Genomic DNA, 22,366 nt, shown 5'->3' on the forward strand with positions numbered 1-22,366 from the left:
CTTGTCCACCTCTAGACCTTTACTAGAAATCTTGTGCCCGAGAATAATGCCCTGACGCACCATAAAGTGACATTTCTCCCAATTGAGAACCAGATTGGTCTCAACGCACCTTTTGAGAACATGTCCAAGATTTTGCAAGCATTCATCAAAAGAATCGCCAAAGACTGAGAAGTCGTCCATGAACACCTCCACATTCTGGCCAATCATGTCAGAAAATATAGCCATCATACATCTCTGAAATGTGGCTGGTGCACCACACAGACCAAAAGAAACTCGTCTGAAGGCGAAAGTACCAAATGGACAAGTGAAGGTGGTTTTCTCCTGATCTTCTGGAGTGATACAAATCTGATTATAACCCGAATAGCCATCCAGAAGACAGTAGTACTCATGACCAGCCAACCTGTCGAGCATTTGATCAATGAAGGGTAAAGGGAATTGATCTTTTCTAGTGGCTTTGTTCAGCTTCATGTAGTCCATGCAAACTCTTCACCCCGTGACTGTCCTTGTAGGAATAAGCTCATTCTTCTTATTTGCTACCACATTAATTCCACCTTTCTTTGGCACACATTAAACCGGGCTTACCCATGAACTGTCAGATATAGGGTAGATGATCCTTGCGTCTAGCCACTTAAGAATTTCCTTATTTACTACTTCCTTCATGATAGGATTAAGTCTTCTTTGTTGCTCGACCGTAGGCTTGCTACCTTCCTCTAGCAGAATTTTATGCATAAAATAAGAAGGGTTGATTCCCTTGATATCTGCTATAGTCCATCCAATTGCCGATTTGAACTCTCTTAGAATCCTAAAAAGTTTTTCCTCATCACTACCTGAAAGGTCAGATGCAATAATAACAGGCAGAGTAGATGCATCACCTAAAAATGCATACCGCAAATGCTCAGGTAAAGGCTTAAGCTCAAGAGTGGAAGATTCCTCAATAAATAGCTTGAGGCGTTTAGGAGCTTTGTTCAATTCCTCCATTCCAAGAGATTCAAAAATCATATCTATCTTCCTTTTCCAGGGAGAAGCATTCAAATATTGCAATTGTTCTTCACCTTCGTCATCTTCACTATCTGAATTCCCCAACAAGGCTTTCTCTAAGGCATCGAACCTTAACAATTGATCAAGTTCCGATGTAATTACCGAATCGACCAACTCCACCTTTAAGAACTCCTCATTATCAGTAGCAAATTTCATAGCATTGAACACATTAAAAGTAACATCCTGATCCAGAACTCGCATTGTGAGCTCACCCTTCTGCACATCTATCAAGGTTCGTCCAGTCGTCAAGAAAGGTCTCCCCAAGATTATGGGAGTCTTCTTGTCCTCCTCGAAATAGAGAATGACGAAATCGGCAGGGAAGATGATTTTATTAACCTTGACCAAGACATCCTCCATAATACCCCGTGGATATGTAATAGAACGGTCGGCCAACTACAAGGTCATATAAGTCAGTTTAGGATCAGGTAAGTCCAACTGCTTGAAGATTGACAAGGGCATCATATTGATGCTAGCTCCCAAGTCACATAAGCATCTGTCAAAAGATACTTTTCCAATAGTACATGGAATAGTGAAGCTTCCTGGATCTTTAAGTTTCGGAGGCAACTTCTGTTGCAGCACAGCACTACATTCCTCCGTGAGAGCGGCTGTCTCTAAATCATCAAGTTTCACCTTCCGGGAGAAAATACATTTCATAAACTTTGCATAATTAGGCATCTGCTCAAGAGCCTCGGCGAAAGGTATGTTGATATGAAGTTTCTTGAACACCTCCAAAAACTTCTCAAATTGCTTGTCCAGCTTTTTCTTCTGTAGCCGCTTAGGAAAAGGCGGTGGAGGATAGATATGATTCTCCCATGTATTACCCTAAGGCAGAATATGCTCAACAGTAGTCTTCCTTGGTTCCACTTCTTTATCCTGTTGCTCTACTTCTTTCTCAGCCTCAGCTTCTTCAGTCAACTCATGAGTTTGTTCGGGATTCGCAACCTTTCCAGACCTTAAAGTGATTGCCTTTACCTGTTCTTTAGCTTCCCTCTTTCCTGGCACTTCAGTGTCACTAGAAAGTATACCAGGCTGACGATTTAGCAAGGCATTGGTAATTTGACCAATTTGATTTTCCAATATCTTGATACAAACAGCTTGACTCTTGCACATAAGCTTCAACTCCTCTAATTCAGATTTTTCATTGGCTTGTTACAGCTGGAGTTGCTGTCTTGGTGCATACGGTGGTTGCTAAAAACCAGGGGGGTTGTACTGCTTAGCTGGGTACTGCTAATAAGGCTGTTGAATCGCATTATGAGCATTGCTCCAACTGAAATTAGGATGATTGCGGTTGTTAGGATGATAGATGGTTGGCACTGGTTGCTGCGATCGCTGGAAATTGCTCATGAACTGAGTTGATTCACTAGAAATTGCACACTGATCAGTCTCATGGGCACCAGCACAAAGTTCACAGACACTGGCGATTTGATTAAGTCCATAATTAGCCAAAGTGTCCACCTTCATTGTTAAAGCCTTAAGTTGGGCAGCGATAGCAGTTGTTGCATCCCACTCCAGAATTCCAGTGACTTTCCCCTGAGTCAGTCTCTGGGAAGGATTTCGGTACTCGTTAGTAGCCATCAGTTCAATAAGTTCATAAGCTTCATCGTAGCTCTTATCCCACAAAGCTCCTCCTGATGCTGCATCAAGTATGGGTCTAGAAGTAGCACACAATCTATTGTAGAAATAATTAATAATCATCCAATCAGGCATACCATGATGTGGGCACTTCCTTAGCATCTCCTTATATCGATCCCAAGCCTCACACAGAGATTTCCCAGTTTGCTGAGCAAACTGGGTAAGAGCATTCCTGATTGCAGCAGTCTTCGCCATGGGGAAGAATTTAGTGAGAAACTTTTGCGCGAGATCCTTCCAAGTGGTGATAGATCCTGCTGGTAGAGAGTATAACCTGCACTTAGCCTTGTCCCTCAAAGAGAATGGGAAAAGGCATAGCTTGATATCGTCTTCAGTCACATCATTGAATTTGAAAGTGTCACAGATCTCGATGAAATCCCTGATGTGCATGTTGGGTTTTTCCGTAGGAGAACCCCCAAACTGAACTGAGTTCTGTATCATCTAAATCGTGCTTGACTTGATCTCAAAAGTATTAGCCCTGATGGCCGGTCTGATGATGCTTGACTGAATGTCATTAATCTTAGGCTGAGAATAGTCCATCAAAGCCTTCGGATTTTCTGCTTGATCTCCCATCGCTACTACAAAAGGTTCTTCGACTTTCTCTTTTTCCTCTACCTTCTTTTCTTCCACAAAAACTTCCTTACGAATTACCACAACTTCTTCCTCGGCTTTATCCAGTGTTCTCTTACGAGTACGCGAACGCGTCTGCATACACCCTCGCTAGAGTACCTGAAATAAGACAAGGAAATAGATAAGTAACAATGTCCGAGTCAACGAACTTTAACGACCACTGATGGAAAGCACATAAACTATCAATTAACACTGCAGTCCCCGGCAGCGGCGCCAAAAACTTGTTAGTCGCTAACACGCGCTAATAATACACGCAAGTATACGAGTTCGCAAGTAGTATAGAATCTTTTCTAGTTTATTCCCACAGAGACTGTATTGATTAACTAATTAATTCACGCACTTAAGCAACAACGTATGGTTATTATTCAATGCTAAGACGATGATAAATTGAGGTTGTTTATAACTAAGAATTAACTAATGATTATAACTACAGGAATAAGATTGATTGAATTAATATATATGACAAACACGGGATTCTAACTTCATTAAATACTTCATTCAATAGCCTTATTGTTCATAACCTTAGCATGCAATGGTGATGACACTAATTAGACAACACGAAACTGATAAACGCCAACGTTCATTGCACGAGTACCATACTACCAGACATCAACAAAAGAGATAGAAGTTGAATAGACACCAATTATATTGAGACCCTATATGTCTATAGAATTTGACAACACGACGATTTAAGCACAAGTATCTATCTTGATTACACAGGGCAAGTAAGATGGTTAAAATTACCTACGAATCATGCATATCGAATACATGAACCTATACTAGCATGGTAAGTTCTAAATCCTTAAATTCACTTTCACTTCATTAAGAATTAACACACTATCTTATAAGTTCGCGTCGCTCATAAGACGAATACGCACAACCAATACTAGGATATCATACAATCACCACATACTAAGGCATCAAACAATTCAACTAAGGAAATCCATAAATAAATCCGCTAGAACCCCACTATAACGATTAGCCCATAATCGGACTCATCATCAATGTAGGTTCCGATGAAAGCATGGTATATAAAACGTAGTCTTTATAACACATAAATAAAACCAAGTAAAAAATAAGATTAAGGTTCACAAATAAGAAAACTAGCATCCAAATACAACTTAAAACAAAGGTTCACAAGTAAAAACAAGATCTTCTTCGTCTTCGTTGAATCGTGCTAAATCGGTCTTTTTACGCTCTCCTTGATATGTCTCTGACTTGATTACTTATTAAAAACGACCTAGAGTTGTTTATATAGCATCCCCATGCAGCATAGAAGTCTCCCAATTCGAATTAGAATATAATCAGAATTCTGCATCCCGTCAAACGCGCGGCCGCGCTGGCATTCTGTACTTCGGCGCGACCGCGCGCTTGATCAGCGCGGGCGCGCTGGGCTTCTGCCAAGACTGACTTCTTTATTTTTCTTGCAGCTTCGAGCCGGCTTTCAACGAGTTTTTATTCCAACACCACCTTGACACCAACTTAGCACCAAAATAATGTTAATGCACCTAATTACCGAGATAATGCCTGAAATGCAAAAGCACTCGAAAACATGTTAAAACACTTAACAACTTGAGTACAAATGCATCCATTCAAAGCTTAATAGAGCATTATAAAGTGTCATAAATTCCACTCAACAGTACGCAGCTCGCTTCTTAGCCTTTTCTTCTTCAATTAATTTCTTCTTAGAAACTTCATTTTGCTTCTTTGGACGCGTACCTGAGAACAGTGTTGTAGAGGTTGCAATTCTTTTCCCCTTATCCATTTCTAAGATTTTGCTTCAACATGAGAGATTGTTGTGGTTTTGGGTTACATAGAAGGATATATTTATAAGTCAAACATGTGGTTGTAATAGGAGATTCAAAATATTAATGGGATAAGTTTACATGTGACTTCTGGCCTAATTTCAGGCTTTCATCTATATATCATAAAAACACGAAATGACTTGACACTGATACAAGTAAATGCAATGACTTTATTTCATTTCATCTGCAAAAAGTAAAAACTTTTGTCAAATAGTTCTATTTTCCTTTGTATTTCGTTAATATGATTTGACTTGTCATTGTTGTTTTTCATATGTCCTTCCACATGGACCTTTTTTAGTATTTTATCGTAAAATTATTGAAATTGCTTGCATGTGGTTTCTACTGTGTACTCACGGGATAAGGGTCTATGAATTATTGTCACATTTCACATTGTTGGCAATAATGACACGTACATCAACAAATTTAACAGCCTATACATCTTCATTACTTTTCTCATCCACAACTGTTAGGCTTATTAACTTTTCATTATCACCCAACTACTTACACTATATAAATTTTATACCATCACACATATTTTATCCAAACAGTACTACAATGTCATCGTCCACAAATCACAAGTGGTTGCTACGAGAAAGAGATGACGATTATCGTAGTCTTTGGGTAAGCAGTCCAGTGGAGTACTTTGCCAGTGTACGCCGAAAATGGGCATTTCGACGTGAAGAATCTGAAAGTTTTACACATGATCTGATTGCGATGAGTGTAAGGGTTCCGCTTCGTCGTTCCCTATCCATATATCCTCGCCCTGAAGAAAATCTTCCTTAATCTAAATTTAGGCGAAAAGTAATTAAAGCTGTGACTCGTATTCGGAGGAAAAATAACCGAATGTTGTTGCGTATGAGTCGTTATTATATGTTTGAACTAGCACAAGATTCAGTTCCTGCTTCTGGTAGAGAGCTTACGGAAGCAGAACAACACATATTATTACAAAATGAGGATTACATTTTCGATGATTACATGTTTGATGAACAAATTTGACTTAAATGTTTTCCTTCTTTTTCATGTTTTATTACTACTTTCAACAGTTTCACGAATGTCCTTCCCATTTTATAGTTCCATTTTTAATTTATGGATGAACTATTTCACACACTTGCAGTTCCATTTTCAGACAATACAAATTGCTACGTTTTCTATCTTTTTTGAAATTACTTTTATTTTTAATGCTCACAACACACTAAATGTACGTCTACATCAAACAAAGAACATTTTTATAAATTATGTACCACTGCACTTCTAAAATTCTTGATTATGAGGCCTCGTCAAGAAAAAATATATTCCCTCGTGATACACTTTTCCAAGCATTTAAAATCATACAAAAAAAATAAAAAATACATACTACAAAAATGTTTACATTGCTCGTCAACAGAAAAAGAATTAAACCAGAATAATTTTTTGGGAATTAAATATGAACGTTGTAAAACATGCCCTCACGTAACAAATGCACACTCGACTCGCATGGCACCCTTTTCGAATCCACGAAAGTCATATATTTACAACTTTTTATTTAAAATAAAAAATATGCACTAAAAATAGATTTGCATGACTCACCAACAAAAAAAACCGAAATAATTTTTTTTCAATTTAATATTACATCTCAAAACATGACCTCTAGAGGATTATTTTTTTGTACTTGAAAAACAATAAACACAAGTTACAAACCGGGAGAAAAAGAAAAGAAAATTATAAACCCCGTAATGCCGCTACTTCTGGATCTCTGGGGTGAAATTTTTAAAAGATTTTGAGTGACCGTAAAAAAAATGAACTTTATCTTCAAATGTGGCAAATATGTCCGGAGCTAGAATTTGTGGTAATACCGTAATGATAAAATAATAGTTATACTGTAATGTAATAAAATAATATTAAAAAATAGAGGGGGCCAGGGGGTCACACCTTTTGTCTTTCTTTGAGTGCACAAGTGAAAGAACACTACAACTCCAACTCCCCAAGTAGCCCTTACTTTGGGCAGCCATTTCTCTCCTAAACGCAAAGAGAAAGAGAGAGAAAAGGTAAAAACACACACACACACAAACACAGACACACACTAATATATGTACTACTACCAACACCATTTTGATCATAAAATTATGTCACATCTTTATGTTATTTTTATAGCTTGACTAGTACTACTACTGTTCTTTCAGCATCTTCACTATCAATGTTTTGTAATATTCCCAATTCTTTGTTTTCTGGTAAAGCTCCCCTTACTTTATTTATTTTTATTTTCCCTTGGTTTATGTATATATAGCACCCCTTTGTGTATTTATAATGTTCCACAAGCAAAACAATGACTGTACCAGGTTAGAGTCTTACAATATTTATGTGTTCAAATGTGGATATGCTGAAATAATTTTTTCACGAGAGTCTGCGTATATTTTACCCTTCTCGTCCTTATACTCTTTGTTTGGTTTGGTGTTACCATTCATGTGTTTGTATATATATATATTTATGGAACGGAGAGATTTTAATTAGAAAATGTTTTATTTGCATTTACTCATTTTTCTTGCTGGATGCTGCTTGCTTGATCAGGTCTTTCTTCATCTTTTTCTTTCTTTTTTGGTGTGGTATAGTGTAATATTGGGAAATGGCAAATCCACATGTGGCCCAGGCTACAAAAGTTTTGTACTTGTGCAATAAAATAAGTAACTTCTAGAAATATATTCCCAGCCAGGTACCCAAATCTTGAATATTTCAGTGTGTGTGTGTGTTGGGACTTATTCATTAAATTTTAGAATTCACAATGTTATGAGTTGCCATGTACATAATTTAATTAATATTGTAAATCCATACAACTTTTAGGAGTTTTTATGGAAGTTATTTTGTTGGAATAATGTTAGGCTAAGATGGTTTTTCATGATATAAGTGAACCTGTCTTAAAAATCTGCATTTAAGCTCTGAACTGTGGTCTCTTGATACATTAAAGTCTGGTGCAAACACTGCTTGTAGTACAAAAACTAAATACACATATAAGAAGTCAGATATGGAAGGAGAAGTCATTTATATGGTCCTTAAGTATTCCAATGTCAGATACTATGACTACTTTTTTCTATATTTATTGTAAATGTAATCCAGAAGCATTTATATCTAAACCTGGCATGTTAATTGAATACTGGATTTAGCCTATCAGCAATGTCACTTCTCCCTGTTCAGTCTTACTTTGTTTTATGCCGAGTGATAGTTTTTATTTGGCAGTTTGATTTAGTTAGGTAATTTTGAATGAGAAGAATGGGAAGACAGCCTTGTTGTGACAATGGAGTAAGGAAAGGTGCTTGGACTCCCGAAGAGGACAAGATTCTTGTTGATTATATCGCAAAAAATGGCCATGGTACTTGGCGTTCTGTTCCCAAAAATGCAGGTAACTGTGTAGAGTTTCATGTTCTGTAGTTTGTTTAAAGATTGCTTAAGGACCGATGTTTTCTATGTCTGATGATATTTTTTTGTCAAGGGAGGACCTGTATATTCTACTTGTTTGATAATTTACTGTAGTCAATGGAATATCCGGTTTCGATTACCGTTTCATGAGAGATAGTGTTAAGCTCTTTGGAACTATGTATTTTCTAAGATTGTTTCTTCTTTATTGTAGGAGTTACAGATGATATTAGACAAAACGTTGCTAAGAGGAATGACGTATAACATGTTTGCTTTTTCTTCCAAACTCATACACACTTGATGTGCTAATTTTTTCAAAGTCAAATACTTTATTTGCTTTTTTCTCCAAAGTCATACGCTTGAACTAGTAACAGACAAAATAGTTGTTCGAAGAATACAAAATCCGACTTGTGATCTTTGACACTGCTATAAGTTTAAAGTTCTATATCTACCATGTAACCTCTTCTCTATAACTCTTCATGATATATCCACATCTGGTTTTTGTTGGTTATTATATGGTTTCAGCAGCACAATATCCTTTATATTTCTTCAATATTTCCAAAGACAAAAAATTTCAACTTTTGTGATAATTTATTCCCATCTACAAAACATCCTGCATCATGTGATATGTGTTAAACAGTTCTCAAATGTGTGGTATTTTCATAAGTTTCTTCTTCCTTGTGGGAGTTGCAGATGATATTTAATACAACCAGGAAACTAACACATTTGTTTTGTTCCTCTTAAGTCATATTCTATAATGCTTGTTTATCTACTGCAATCTTTGAAGCAGCGTGGCTACAAGTCGTTTTTGTTGTATTTGTATTCTTCTGATATTAATTTTTTGTGCTTAAATATTTATACATCACGCGACACCATACTTACCATCAAGTTTGGCCTCTTATGCATATTTAATATGTAATCAATATTTTTTCCAGTAGGCACCACACGATGGGCATGACCCAACAGATAACCAGTAGGCAGTAGCCATTTTGTATCAATCAAGTAGGATGACAAAGAGAATACTTGATGGTAGTACATTGTTTTTGTACACCAAAATTCTGTTAGCTTTGAACCCCCAAAGATGAGAGTTTGTTTTGGTGCCACCGTAGGTTTTAGTTGGTGTGTTCTCATTCTATTTGCTAATGTGTATCCTCCTACTTTACTTGCATCATAGATCATCTATGTTACCATCGTTAGGAAGGTAATAGTCGGCTTACAGTTTTCTAATCTGAAACTTGAACCAGGACTCCGTCGCTGTGGGAAAAGCTGCCGGCTTCGTTGGACAAACTATCTAAGGTCTGACATTAAGCGAGGTCCATTCACTCCCGAAGAAGAGAATATTATCATCCAGTTGCATGGAGAACTCGGTAACAGGTAATTGCTTGCTTCGTTTTCTTTCTTTGGATTCCTTATACCAGGACAATAAAAAATATTTGAAGAGTGTGATCATGTTTAATATTGTAGTAGCATTTGGTACTGGATATGTTTTATTCACAATATGTGATCGATACTGACTTTAGGGTATTCAGTTTCTGTAGTACCTGATAAAGTATATATGTATAGTGGATAACTGGTAATCTGGTATTAACCTATCACATTTACATAGTTTTTGTTTATTTGTGAATGTAAAAACCTATATATTCTTTCACTCGTTGAATAAATTTAAATCAGTAAGGATTTCGCTAGTTCATGCTAAGTAGTAGTGTTAATGACTAAAAATTTAGCACTTGCAAGTTGTTCCAAGTATTGAATATGTTTGATATGATATCCTGAACACTTACTTTTGCACAAACTTAAGCCACAGAGAATATTTTCAGGTGGGCTTCTATAGCATCCCATTTGGAAGGAAGGACAGACAATGAGATAAAAAATTTCTGGAACACCCATCTAAGGAAGAAGCTACACAAGACACAGAAGACAAACCTTCCAACTGGCCAACCATTATTCAGTTTCTCCAAAGCAATGGAAGTTAAAACTGAGTCCCCATCAACTAGCCACATGGTGCAGTGGGAAAGTGCCAGAGTCGAGGCTGAGACTCGGTTTTCCTTAACTTCGTCACTGGCCTGCCCCTCTCCAAAAGTTGAACCGCATTCTGATTACTTTATAAAATTATGGAACTCGGAAGTAGGAGAATCATTTAAAAACATAAAGAAAGAAGCAGAAATGACATTCCAAGAGCCAAAGCAGGAGATGACCTCACCATCAATAGTTGAATCAGACTCGGTAATCACTAATCAGGCCGAAGGTGCAGGTGCAGCCCTTACCTTGGGTGACATGGCTGACAATGAAAAGGAGATGTTACTTGTCACACCAGATAAAGAAAAAGACAAGGTCGGATCAATTTCCTCAAATTCATATGAACTCGATAGTTGCTCCGACGCGGAACTGGACCTGCTGTTGGACATACCAGGGGGAAACTATATGGATTTTCTTCAAGAGGACACATCTGATGTCTCCCTTTACCTCAAAAATCTTATGTGAGAGGGTAAGTTTAGTTGCTGGCTTAGTTGCGGCCTAGCTGTCATGAGATCCTTCACAAACTGGGTTTAATTTTGCATGCTAACTTTACAAGCTAGACATATCTCCAAGTTAGAACTTTAGAACCCTGTAATGGTTTGCAAGTTTGGTGTTTGATATATACAGTAACTAGCCCTTTTTGTTATCTTGCATTCTAATACAATGATCAAAGACAATTAGGGCTTGTTCCTAGGAGCATTTATGTTCCCCTGTTTGGATGCTATCATTGCCTCTCTCTTTTTTTCTTCTGCTGCTACAGAAACAGAAGTGACTCTGTTTTTCAGTTTTTATACTGATGCAGCCTTCTCCAACTTCTTCTGCTTATTATACATCTCTGCGTCTCTGATCTTTTAAAAAGGGATTTAGTCGTGGTTAGAAATAGTGTCGAAACACTCCAATTCAGTTTAAAAAACTAACACTGAATTGAAAAAACGAATTAAAGCTCCTCCTCAAAGAAATGAATGATGAAGGCTGTTACTCTATCTTTTAAAAGGCCATATTTGCCTTCTATGGTAGCTTTCTTGCTGTTCTCTCATGATCCAGTTCAACATGAGAAATCCATCTTGCTTCAATGGATTTTACATTTGTAATAATCATCATTTATCAAAATTATAGAGTAAATCAGAGTTTTCTATAATAAAGAAAGAATATAATATCAAATTTGTGCTTCAATAGTTCCGTATTCGTATTCATCTTAATAGGCTCACCTTTTCCAAGTATTATTATTTCATATAACAAAATTGTGAAGTTTACGTCTGCAGAAGAACACTAAGTGAGTCACTTATAAATTCTTTATTTCAGTGTTTTTAAATGGGCCACAGCGTGTCATAGCTAAGTTATACCAATAGATACCCAAAAAATAACTTAAGGTTTGTGACCGATTTATGGTGGATAAGAGGCATATACCTGTTGCGATAGCTGCTCGATAATCAACTTCAGGGTTGTAACAAAAATATAGTGGATTATTTGCAACTTCGACTACACTTAAAACAGCTGGGCATGAAAGGAGCCAACATAGTAAGTTAAGTGATGACTAAAATACATTCTGTATTCTTCATTTCCAATGCACACATAATTTTAAGTCCATACCATACAGATGCAGGCAATTAGAATTTTGCTAACACTTGTGCAACGGCGTGCTCAATAACTATAAATAACTTTACACGTGGTAGGCCAATACCAATACAAGCTACAGAAGTTCTGGTTCATGGGTACAATTCCAACTTCAGCAAGATATGTGTCCGGTGTCCACATATAAGTAATGACTATTACATTTATATAGCTGTGTAGCTGTATTCGTCCTCGCCAGGGCCTTGGGATAGAGCTGTCAACACTACCAAGGTTCCGAACAAAATGGTGGCGATAGCTGTAAAGTTGACAAGGAACGCCTCTGAACCATACTTCGCAATCCCAGAGTTCTCAAGGAATGTAAGCTTTTCAAGAAACCCTAGAGTGGCAGTGCCAACAGCCAGGATGTACAAAAATAGCCCAAATAGAATGTGCCATGGGAGCGACTCCTTCCTGATCAGAGGCGTACCACCAGGATAGAAGAATACCACAAAACCATATGTCCACTGCAAACCGCTCATAATTACGAATTAAGTGGTGTAAAAATTGTCCATCAGATTCAAGTCCAATAGATTTTAAGAATTAGCAGCTAGGCTATTGTATTAGAGGAAGACCCCTGGGCGCTTGGCAAGTAAAAAAATAAAAACTAGAAAACAAGATGGCTAAAATTTTAAAATTCAGGGAAAAACAATGTGACTTTAGCAAGCTTCGAAGTCCTCCATATACGAGTTCTTTCATACAAGCTGATCCAGGACATAACATATTAATAGGTCAAATGAAAATTCAATCCAACTACATTCTATAAATTCAGGGGCAAAATATAATTCTAGACGGATACATTCTGTTAAGCTCCCCCAACACCCACACACTGGTGTTCGAAGGTTGTCTTGCCAGGCTAGGATATAACATGTGTAAAGGTTAGAATTAACTATATTAGTACCAAAATTTTGAAATTTCAGCACTGTTTGTAGCCCTTCGCCCACACTGGGTACACCATTGCATATTATTTAAAGCAAATATAAAAGAGTCCGAAAGCAATATGCCTAGTTTGACATGACATGATGAGTTGCAGGCAATGCTGCTTTATTTCAGATAGCCAAGTACCATAACAAGAACAAGCATATATTTCTATATTGAAAGTATGAAATTGCTATGACGAGTATATTGTATATTATGAAAAAAACTCATGGTAGGAAAGACAAGGGGAGAAGTACCTGTATGGCATAGAGGACTACAACCCCGATCCCGATCCAGGAATGTAAACTGTATAGATTGGCGATATTACTCTCATTATGAAATTTGAAGGCCATGTAAACACCAAATATGGCTAGTATCAGAGCGATACCATGCAAAACTAGATGTATCAATTTCTTCTCTTTCTTCTTTAGGGGGAGAGATTTGTAGCTTATGATTGCTAAATTCAAGAAACAATAAGAAAAACGTCAGATTATCAGCTACTCAAACTATAATGGTACTACCAAATATATGTTGAAAAGATAAATTACTTACCTTCACCGCCAATGATAATCAAGCCAATTAAAAGCAAAACAGGATGAAGCTGCAAAAAGGATGAAAAGAAATTGTGAATAGATAACAACACTGTTGCCTGCTGTGCGAAAATTAAGGATAGAATCCAACAACTGACAACAGATATGCATAATTCACTAAAATCTTTAGGCCAAAGCACATTGTCCTTATTTTTGACCTTGTTAAGTTTAAAAGTGGAGGTTTGGAACCCTGGTTAACAAGTGCTGTCTCATTCAAAAGGCAAATATGAAAAACCGGGCTAGTAAGTGCTGTCCAGTTAGGAAAGTAAAACCATCTACTTGATCCATCACATAATTACAACCTTAGATTTTTCTGTAAGTCAAGTTTTTCATTTAAATAACATAGCTAAGCTTTCTACCTCACGATCAATATTACCACAAAATTCCGCAAAATTATCAGTAGTCGTGTGTTAAAATTTTAGCAAATAAAGTCGCAACAGTGAAGTAAAAGAGCCAACAAATATAGAATACAGAGATTAGCTAAAATGTTTTCCCAAGTATCCTTAACAAGATAACCCTACCTAGACTATAAAGCACATAAGAACTTGCAATATCTAAATCAAACAACATGATGAACACACAGCAAACAAAGATCAACTAATAATTCATTAACAAGCGAAATCAATTTCAAGAGCATATAGTTAAAAATCCAGATACATATAACAAGATAAAACTAATACAAATTTATATACATGAACAGTAGTGTTTTTTCGTGTGATATAATTGTTGTCCACTTTTAATTAATGTCGTTTTGTAAAATTTTAAGAGTGCAGAACAATTGTTCTCACGAGCCTAAAGTGAAAAAAGAGGGGTGGCTAGGAAAATTACATTAAAGATGAGATTCTTATTTTCAGATTCCCAGACTAAGCCTCCTCGGAAGTGTATAGACCAAACAAGAACCATCACAGCTGCGATTGCACCCACCACGTGCGTTGCAAATGACACTGGCAGTGCTTTCAGTTCGATTCCCCCCATATTTTCTCCTCTTTGTTTCTTGTTCCTGTGTTTTGTGTTTTTATACAGACATATATATAGTTAGTTATTATGTGTTTCGAACTGGTTAAATCATTGGATAATAATCCGATAATGTTTGCAGGCTTGCTCTGTGTCTTCCACAATCTTGTTAGGGATTTGTGACGTGGCGTGCTGTGATTGGATAAATGTGCCCCCACGTCTCTGCTGTTTCGTGTCTCTTTTTTAGCCGCTCGGACTTGACCAGTTGGTGTAAAACACAATTCATGTACGATTACCTATTTTTTCAGCCAGATTCATAGCTCATGCCGTATATTTATGGTCGAATTTAATATTTTTCTGGAGTATATACAATTAATAAAATATAAACAGTAGGGTAAGTCCAATGATGATATTAAAATAGATGTAGCTATTGTTACAATTTGAAACCAAAAAGTAGTTTTTGATGCTAAAATAAAAGTTGCACTCCAATGCTAGTTTCATAACTAGTTTCAAAATTTCATAAATATTTTAACTTCTACTTAATTTAATATTGTTTTGATACTTTAAGACGTACAAGATAATAATTATTTAACTTTTCCCCTCAATTTGTACTAATAGATGATGTGACAAGTACGCATATATGTATCCTTGATTTCAAATATAAAACCAAGGATGCATATTTGCATCTAAATATGACACCCCTTTGGAGTTGAATATTTTGCAATTGGTGCTATAATATAGTAATAGTATCAAAGATAGCATTGCATTGGACTTACTCTTATAGACAAAGAATTTCATATGTCTGTATGTAAAATATCAACAATCTCCTTGAAGCTATTATAATGGCTGTCAAATTACAATTTTGCCCTTTTATATTGACAAATTATAAAAATATTCTTCTCACATATTTTTTATTAAAAATAGGTATATTGCTGTATAACTAAGAATCGAACACCTCTTACTCAAAAAATTTCATATCACTATTAGTCTGCTACATAACTTCTTTAGTTTTCTTTAAAAAAATTATTAGAAAAGCCACATACTCTCTTTTTATCAAAAAAAAATCTATTACTTTAAATTTTGAATAAATTAAATGTTGGTTTCAATTATTTATGTTAGGAATATGTTGTGTACTTGATGATCAGCTTAACAAAACACCTTAGTGGATTTAATTTAGTGAATTTTGTAGCACCCGACGGATGATTCAATATTAGTCCCGACGGATGACTAATTGATATCCATCAGGTGAGTAGCTTATGTAAACAATAAGTCATGTAGCACATTTCTGCAAACCACTTTGTGTAAGATTCTGTAGTAGCTTATAAATCATGTAGACTCCTAGTAAATGTGCAGAATAGGTTGATTAAATGTAAATATAAGATGTCTTGTAATCCTGCACAAATGAAATGGAGTCAAGATGTCTTGTAATTCCTTCTATCTCTTCCAAAGGAATGGAAATCAATGTCAGTCTCATTGAGAAACTCTCAAGATTATAAGGAGTTTACTCTGGAGAGACTGTATGGCATCCTGAAAACTTATGAGCTTGAAATAGAGCAAGATGAGAGGATGGAGAAAGGAAGGAAGAAAGGAGGGTCCATAGCACCGGTTGCTGAGTTGGAGAAAGAGAAAGAGGTGAAGGTAGAAGCAGTTGAGTCTACATCAAAGGTCTGTGAAAACAAGGGCAAGGAGCTGGTAGCTGAAAATGAAGATTCTTTGAGCCAAGATAATATGGATGATATTGATGAACATCTTGCATTTCTTTCCAGAAGATTTTCCAAGCTCAAGTTCAAGAAGAACTTTGGAGCAGCTAAGCCAAATAGAAACATGGTGGATAAATCAAAATTCAAATATTTCAAATGTGGCTTGGCAGGGCATTTTGCCAGTGAGTGTAGAAAGTCAGATTCCGGCAAGAAGGAGTTTGAGCCTGTGGATTATAAACAGAAGTATTTTGAATTGCTCAAACAAAAGGAAAGGGATTTTATTACATAAGAAAATGACTGGGCAACATATGGTTTAGATGAGGATGAAGATGTCAGCTATGTAAATCTAGCCCTAATGGCCAAATCTGATGAAACGGAAACAAGTTCTTCAAGTAATCAGGTAATCACCACTAACCTAGCTCATTTATCTAAAGCTGGGTGTAATGATACAATTAATGACATATCTACAGAACTATATCATTTGTGTGTTACACTTAAGTCTCTCACTAAGGAAAATGCTAAAATCAAAGAAAACAATATGTTTTTAAGTGAGAGGAATAATGTGCTAGAGTCTCAGTTTATTGAATTTGAGAAATTGAGAATAGAATGTAAGATTGCTATGGAGGAATTAACCGAGTCCTTGAAGAAATAAGAGATTTTGAAGAAGCAACTTGAACGAGAACAGGAGGTGATTAAGGCGTAAAAATCATCTAGAGATGTTCATGCTCAAATCACCAAAGTTCAAGGTATTGAGTCCTTTTGTGATGCAGCCTGGAAAAAGAGTAAGGAGAATCTGGAATCCAATTTGGTTGAAGGATTGCTAACAGATGTGGACTCGACGGATGATGAGAGTCATCTGTCGGATAATCAAAAGGATTATCCGTCGAGTGACACAAATACTCATCCGTCGGCTGTGAGCACAAGAAAAAGATTTTGCCTAGTAATTTTAGATGATTTCTCAAAGTTCTCTTGGACATATTTCCTAAAGTCTAAAGATGAGACTAGTGAAATCATCATCAATCACATAAGGCAAGTCAATAATCATCCAGATTTTAAAGTTAGAAGAATCAGGAGTGATAATGGAACTGAGGTCAAGAATATTGTTATGAGAGCATTTTGTGAAGAGAATGGGATTATGCATGATTTTTCAGCGGCAAGAACTCCACAACAAAATGGAGTAGTGGAAAGAAAGAACAGATCACTTATTGAAACTGCAAGGACAATGCTTGAAGAATCAAAGTTACCAACATACTTCTGGGCTGAAGCTGTAAATACTGCATGCTACACTCAGAATATTTCTTTGGTTAATCAAGCAAAGTGTATGACACCCTACCAATTATTCAAGAACAAGAACCCAACTCTAAATTTTCTTCATGTCTTTGGCTGCAAATGTTATATCTTGAGAAATCAAACTGAACAAAATGGAAAGTTTGATGCTAAAACAGATGAAGGAATTTTTGTTGGATACGCTGTTGGTAAAGCATAGAGAGTCTACAATCTAAGAACCAACATTGTTATGGAATCAATACATGTTGTGTTTGATGATAAGAAGATTGAAGGACTACAAGATGGAGATTACCATGAGAGCCTCAAATTTGATAATGTGGAGATGATTAGTGATGACAGTGATGATGAAAGTGATCAAGAAATAATATCAAAGGATAATGCAGAAAAATCTACTACCAATGAAGCACAAAATTTAACATCTGTCGAGTTGCAAAATGCTTCATCCGTCGGGAGACAATCAGCTTCATCCGTCAGGTCATCAAAAGAAGCTGAAAGTCAGAATAGATCACTTACAGAAAGTTCCCCTTTCTCAAATCAAAGATTCATAAACTCAGGGGGAGTTTCCAATAATCAAAACTCAGTTACACATCAAGACAACAATGAGGCATCTTCATCTAGAGCTAATCTACCTCAACAAAGAAAATGGACAAAAGATCACCCCTTTGAGCTCATCATTGGTGATTTATCTTCTAGAGTTCAAACAAGGAGAGCAACTCAAGAAGAATGTCTGTATAGCAGCTTCCTATCTAAGGATAAATCAAAGAAGGTAGAAGAAACTTTGTTGGATCCTGATTGGATTTTAGCTATGCAGGAGGAGCTAAACCAATTTGAAAGGAATAAAGTATGGAAGCTAGTACCTAAGCCTAAAGGAAAGAATCCAATTGACACCAAATGGGTATTCAGAAACAAGATGGATGAAAATGGCATAGTGGTCAGAAACAAAGCTAGATTGGTTGCTAAGGGCTATTGTCAACAAGAAGGAATATATTTTGATGAAACTTTTGCTCCTGTTGCAAGACTCGAAGCCATCAGAATTTTCTTAGCCTATGCAGCTCATGCCAGTTTCAAGGTCTATCAAATGGATGTCAAGAGTGCCTTTCTAAATGGAGATTTAGAGGAGGAAGTCTATGTCAGAGCATCCTGGTTTTGAAGATCCAAATTTCCTAAATCATGTCTACTATCTTTTGAAAGCACTCTATGGACTGAAGCAAGCACCTAGAGCCTGGTATGACACTTTATCAAAGTTCCTTTTGGAAAATCACTTCACAAGAGGTACTATGGATAAAACTTTATTCTTTAGAAATGTTAATTGCTCTAGTATACTAGTTCAAATTTATGTAGATGATATTATATTTGGCTCTATAGATGAAAAACTTTACAAAAAGTTTGCCAAATTGATGCAAAGTAAGTATGAAATGAGCATAATGGGAGAATTAACTTACTTTCTTGGTTTACAAGTTAAGCAAGTTAGTGATGAAATATTCATTAGTCAAACTAAATACATTCATGATCTTTTAAAGAAGTTTGATCTAATGGATTGCACATCTGCAAAAACTCCCATGGCCACTGCAACTAAGCTTGAATTAAATACTACTGGAAAGTCTGTGGATATTTCAAGTTATAGGGGCATGGTTGGCTCACTTCTGTACTTAACAGCTAGTAGGATAGATATAATATTTGCTACTTGTATTTGTGCTAGATTTCAGGCTGACCCTAGAGAATCTCACCTAGTGGCTATTAAGAGAATTTTCAGATATCTCAAGGAAACACCAAAACTTGGCATTTGGTACCCTAGAGATTCTCGTTTTGATCCAACTGGTTATTCAGATGCAGATTATGCAGGTTGTAAAATAGACAGAAAAAGTACAACAAGGACCTGTCAATTTCTAGAAAACAAGCTTGTGTCCTGGTTCAGTAAAAAGTAAAATTTAGTTTCTACTTCTACAGCTGAAGCTGAATGTATTGCTGCTGGTAGTTGTTGTGCACAAATTTTGTGGATGAAAAACCAATTGTTGGACTATGGTCTACAAGTGGATAGGAATCCTATTTTCTGTGATAACACAAGTGCAATTGCCATCATTGAAAATCCAGTACAGCATTCAAGAATAAAGCACATAGACATCAAGTACCACTTCATAAGGGAACATGTGATGAATGGTACTGTGGAACTGCATTTTGTTCCAAGTAAAAAACAGCTTGCAGATATATTTACCAAGCCACTGGAAGAATCCACCTTTTCAAGGTTGGTAAGTGAATTAGGTATGCTAAATTTTTCTTGAATTATTTCAGATATTTTGCAAGTTGTTATGCAACCAGAAATTTAATTGATTTTTCTGTTTTGGATGAAATTTTGGCTAAAGTCAAAATTTACATCCCGAAGGATGATCATTATCCATCGAGTTTGATCATCTGTCGGAATACAATTTGTCAATAAAATCAATTATTTTTCTGGAATACTTCATAACTCGACGGATTACTGATTTATCCTCATCCGTTGAATTGTCTCAATCCTAGCTGTTAATTCCCTGAATATTATCCATCGAGTATACTTACAGCTTGTAAGCATCACCCGACGGATAAGTAACGGAATTTTTACAATTTATTTATTTTTAAACGGCTATTTTGGGCAATTTTTATTGGTTACTTTATTTTACTTTATTATTTTTGACAGTTATTTTCCGAGATAGTATAAAAGTAAATAAAAGTAAATTCACTTTTATTCATTTCTTTTATCATTCTCAAGATTCAATTGCTCTAATTTCTTTCTTCTCAAAAGCAAACCCTCTCTGCAAATTCCAAACCTCTAACAATGGTACCTGTAGTGAAAATCATGTCTCAAACCGGTTATATCTATGAGAAAAAAAAACTTCTCAACTTTGGTAAACAAGGAGATTCAACAGTCTGGTGACTATCACAAAATGATGGATTTTGTGAAGAACTGCAAACTCAACTATGCCATGCTGGAATCATCCACCATTTACTGTGAGGTTGTTGAAGAGATATGGATAACTGCAGTGTACAACTCGACAGACAAGACCATCACATAATTTTGCATAAATAGTGATATTATTAAAGCATGCTTCAAGATCCCTGATAATACTGTAACTGCTCCACACACAGATACTGACATTGTTAATATGCTTAATTCATGGGCTATGCACTCACTACTTCTAAATTAAGTGAAATTAGGAGATTGGGTCTTAGGAAGGAATGGAGTTACCTGTGTGATGTAGTGACTAAGGTGTTTTCTGGTAAAGTTAGTAACTTTGACTCTATAAACATTTCTATGCTTAACATGCTTTATATGTTAGTTACTGATAAGTACTTTAATTTCAGTGATTTGGTTTTGTTTGAGTTAGGCTTTAAGTTAGGAGAGGTCAATAAGAGAAGTAAAAGTGTCTACTATGCTAGATTCTTTATGATGTTTGCTAACCATCTTATTAAAGATATTATGATTGAGAACCCAACCAGCAAGTTAAATAAGGATAATTGCAGATTTAAACAGAGCAACCCATCACAAGGAGGTTCCCTTATACTACTTTCCAGTAATTGAGGGACCTCGGGTAAGTGAGGTAATTTCTTTTAACTCCACTCTTCCAACCTCACAAACTTCTTTGCTTTCTAGTGTAGCTATGGCAACTGTGTCAATGTCCCAACAGTTGCCTACCCAAGCTACCAAACCAACAAAAGTTCCTAAATCCAAAGCTAAAAAAGCCTCCTCTAATTTCTTTCAAATGAAATCAATTGTAAAATCCACCAAACCTAAAGAGAGGAGTGTGAAGGTGGGCAAGGAGAGTTAAGGGACAGGGTGAAAATCAAAGAAGCCCTAAGGATAAGGCTGGTGAAAAGAGTGTACCCAAACCTAGCCACACCACAATTTCCCAACAAACTATGGTTGTTGATAAGGATATTAGCTCATTACTGGTTTCATCCTCCCAAAAGGATGTTACCATTGTGTTAGGTCACACAACACTGTAGAAGGGGGTTGAATACAGTGTAGAATACAATCAAATCAATTTCGAACACAAGTAACAGTAAACAGATATATTTGATATAATAAACTCTGTTAAAATGGAACTGTTCTCTCTCAGTGATGAACAAATATCACGAGAGCTGCTAGGTTACAATGTATGATCTTCTCGATAATGATAACACATATAGTGTAAACCTATGTCTGTGTTTATATAGTACACAGTTACAAGATAACTTCTAATTGATATGAAATATAATTCTGTCTCCTAAAATATACCAATCAGATATCTTATACAAGTCTTCTTATCTTCTAACTTTTTCCATGCATATCTTCTTTTGTATTAGTCTTGATCTTCTTTCCTGTAAATCAGCTTCCTTCCTTAACTGTTAGTCCTCCCGTACTTAAGTTCTGATATCCATCTTCTGATATTTATCTTCTGATAATCTAAGTTCTGATATCCTTAATTTCTGACTTCCAGTAAGTACTGATTCCAGTAAGTACTAATATTTCCTGTTTGTTAAGATCTGAAAACTAAACATGAAATATATCAGACATGACATCTCAAATATATCTAACAAGTTCTCCCAACTTGTAAATTGTGCAAAAATATACAAGTTAATAGATTTGATGATGTCAAAAACATTTAAGTTCAAATGTAATGAGAGTTTAATAAGACTATTAACTACAACTTACAGTCCTTGTAGCTTTACCAACTTCACTGGATCAATCTGAATCCATAATGATTCTTAACAAAATCTCTTACCAGCTTGTCTTCAGCTTTTCTCAGAACTTCAACTAACTGTGCTTTGACCTGCATCAGTTCTTCATCTTTAC

The 22,366-nt window shown here is 36.0% G+C and overlaps 2 protein-coding genes and 1 non-coding gene across 6 annotated transcripts; 2 read left to right on the forward strand and 1 right to left on the reverse strand.

The window, feature by feature from the left end:
- Positions 1 to 2,743: 2,743 nt before the first annotated feature.
- LOC141702226 (small nucleolar RNA R71) lies at positions 2,744 to 2,850 on the forward strand. The gene has a single exon (XR_012567060.1). It is a non-coding gene; the product is annotated as a small nucleolar RNA R71 (small nucleolar RNA).
- Positions 2,851 to 7,035: 4,185 nt separating this feature from the next.
- LOC141702216 (transcription factor MYB17-like) lies at positions 7,036 to 11,518 on the forward strand. 4 transcript variants are annotated; one of them, XM_074505906.1, is made up of 5 exons: positions 7,059 to 7,126; positions 7,262 to 7,309; positions 8,310 to 8,472; positions 9,731 to 9,860; positions 10,304 to 11,518. In XM_074505906.1, the coding sequence occupies exons 3-5, from the start codon at positions 8,334 to 8,336 to the stop codon at positions 10,965 to 10,967; spliced, it is 933 nt and encodes a 310-aa protein (XP_074362007.1). In that variant the 5' UTR covers positions 7,059 to 7,126; positions 7,262 to 7,309; positions 8,310 to 8,333; the 3' UTR covers positions 10,968 to 11,518. The 4 variants fall into 4 exon arrangements, with proteins under 4 accessions (XP_074362009.1, XP_074362007.1, XP_074362006.1 ...); XM_074505908.1 differs by lacking the exon at positions 7,262 to 7,309 and having other exon boundaries at positions 7,036 to 7,126; XM_074505905.1 differs by lacking the exon at positions 7,059 to 7,126 and having other exon boundaries at positions 7,171 to 7,309.
- A 512-nt stretch (positions 11,519 to 12,030) lies between these two features.
- Positions 12,031 to 14,728, reverse strand: LOC141702217 (transmembrane ascorbate ferrireductase 1). Its single transcript, XM_074505909.1, has 4 exons — positions 14,447 to 14,728; positions 13,581 to 13,629; positions 13,286 to 13,485; positions 12,031 to 12,577 (listed from the first exon to the last, which is right to left on the reverse strand). Exons 1-4 carry the CDS (start codon positions 14,591 to 14,593, stop codon positions 12,278 to 12,280), a joined length of 696 nt encoding a protein of 231 aa, XP_074362010.1. The 5' UTR covers positions 14,594 to 14,728; the 3' UTR covers positions 12,031 to 12,277.
- Positions 14,729 to 22,366: the final 7,638 nt, after the last annotated feature.

This window comes from Apium graveolens, unplaced genomic scaffold (genome assembly GCF_009905375.1).
Source record: "Apium graveolens cultivar Ventura unplaced genomic scaffold, ASM990537v1 ctg4796, whole genome shotgun sequence".
NCBI classification, from domain to species: Eukaryota; Viridiplantae; Streptophyta; class Magnoliopsida; order Apiales; family Apiaceae; genus Apium; species Apium graveolens.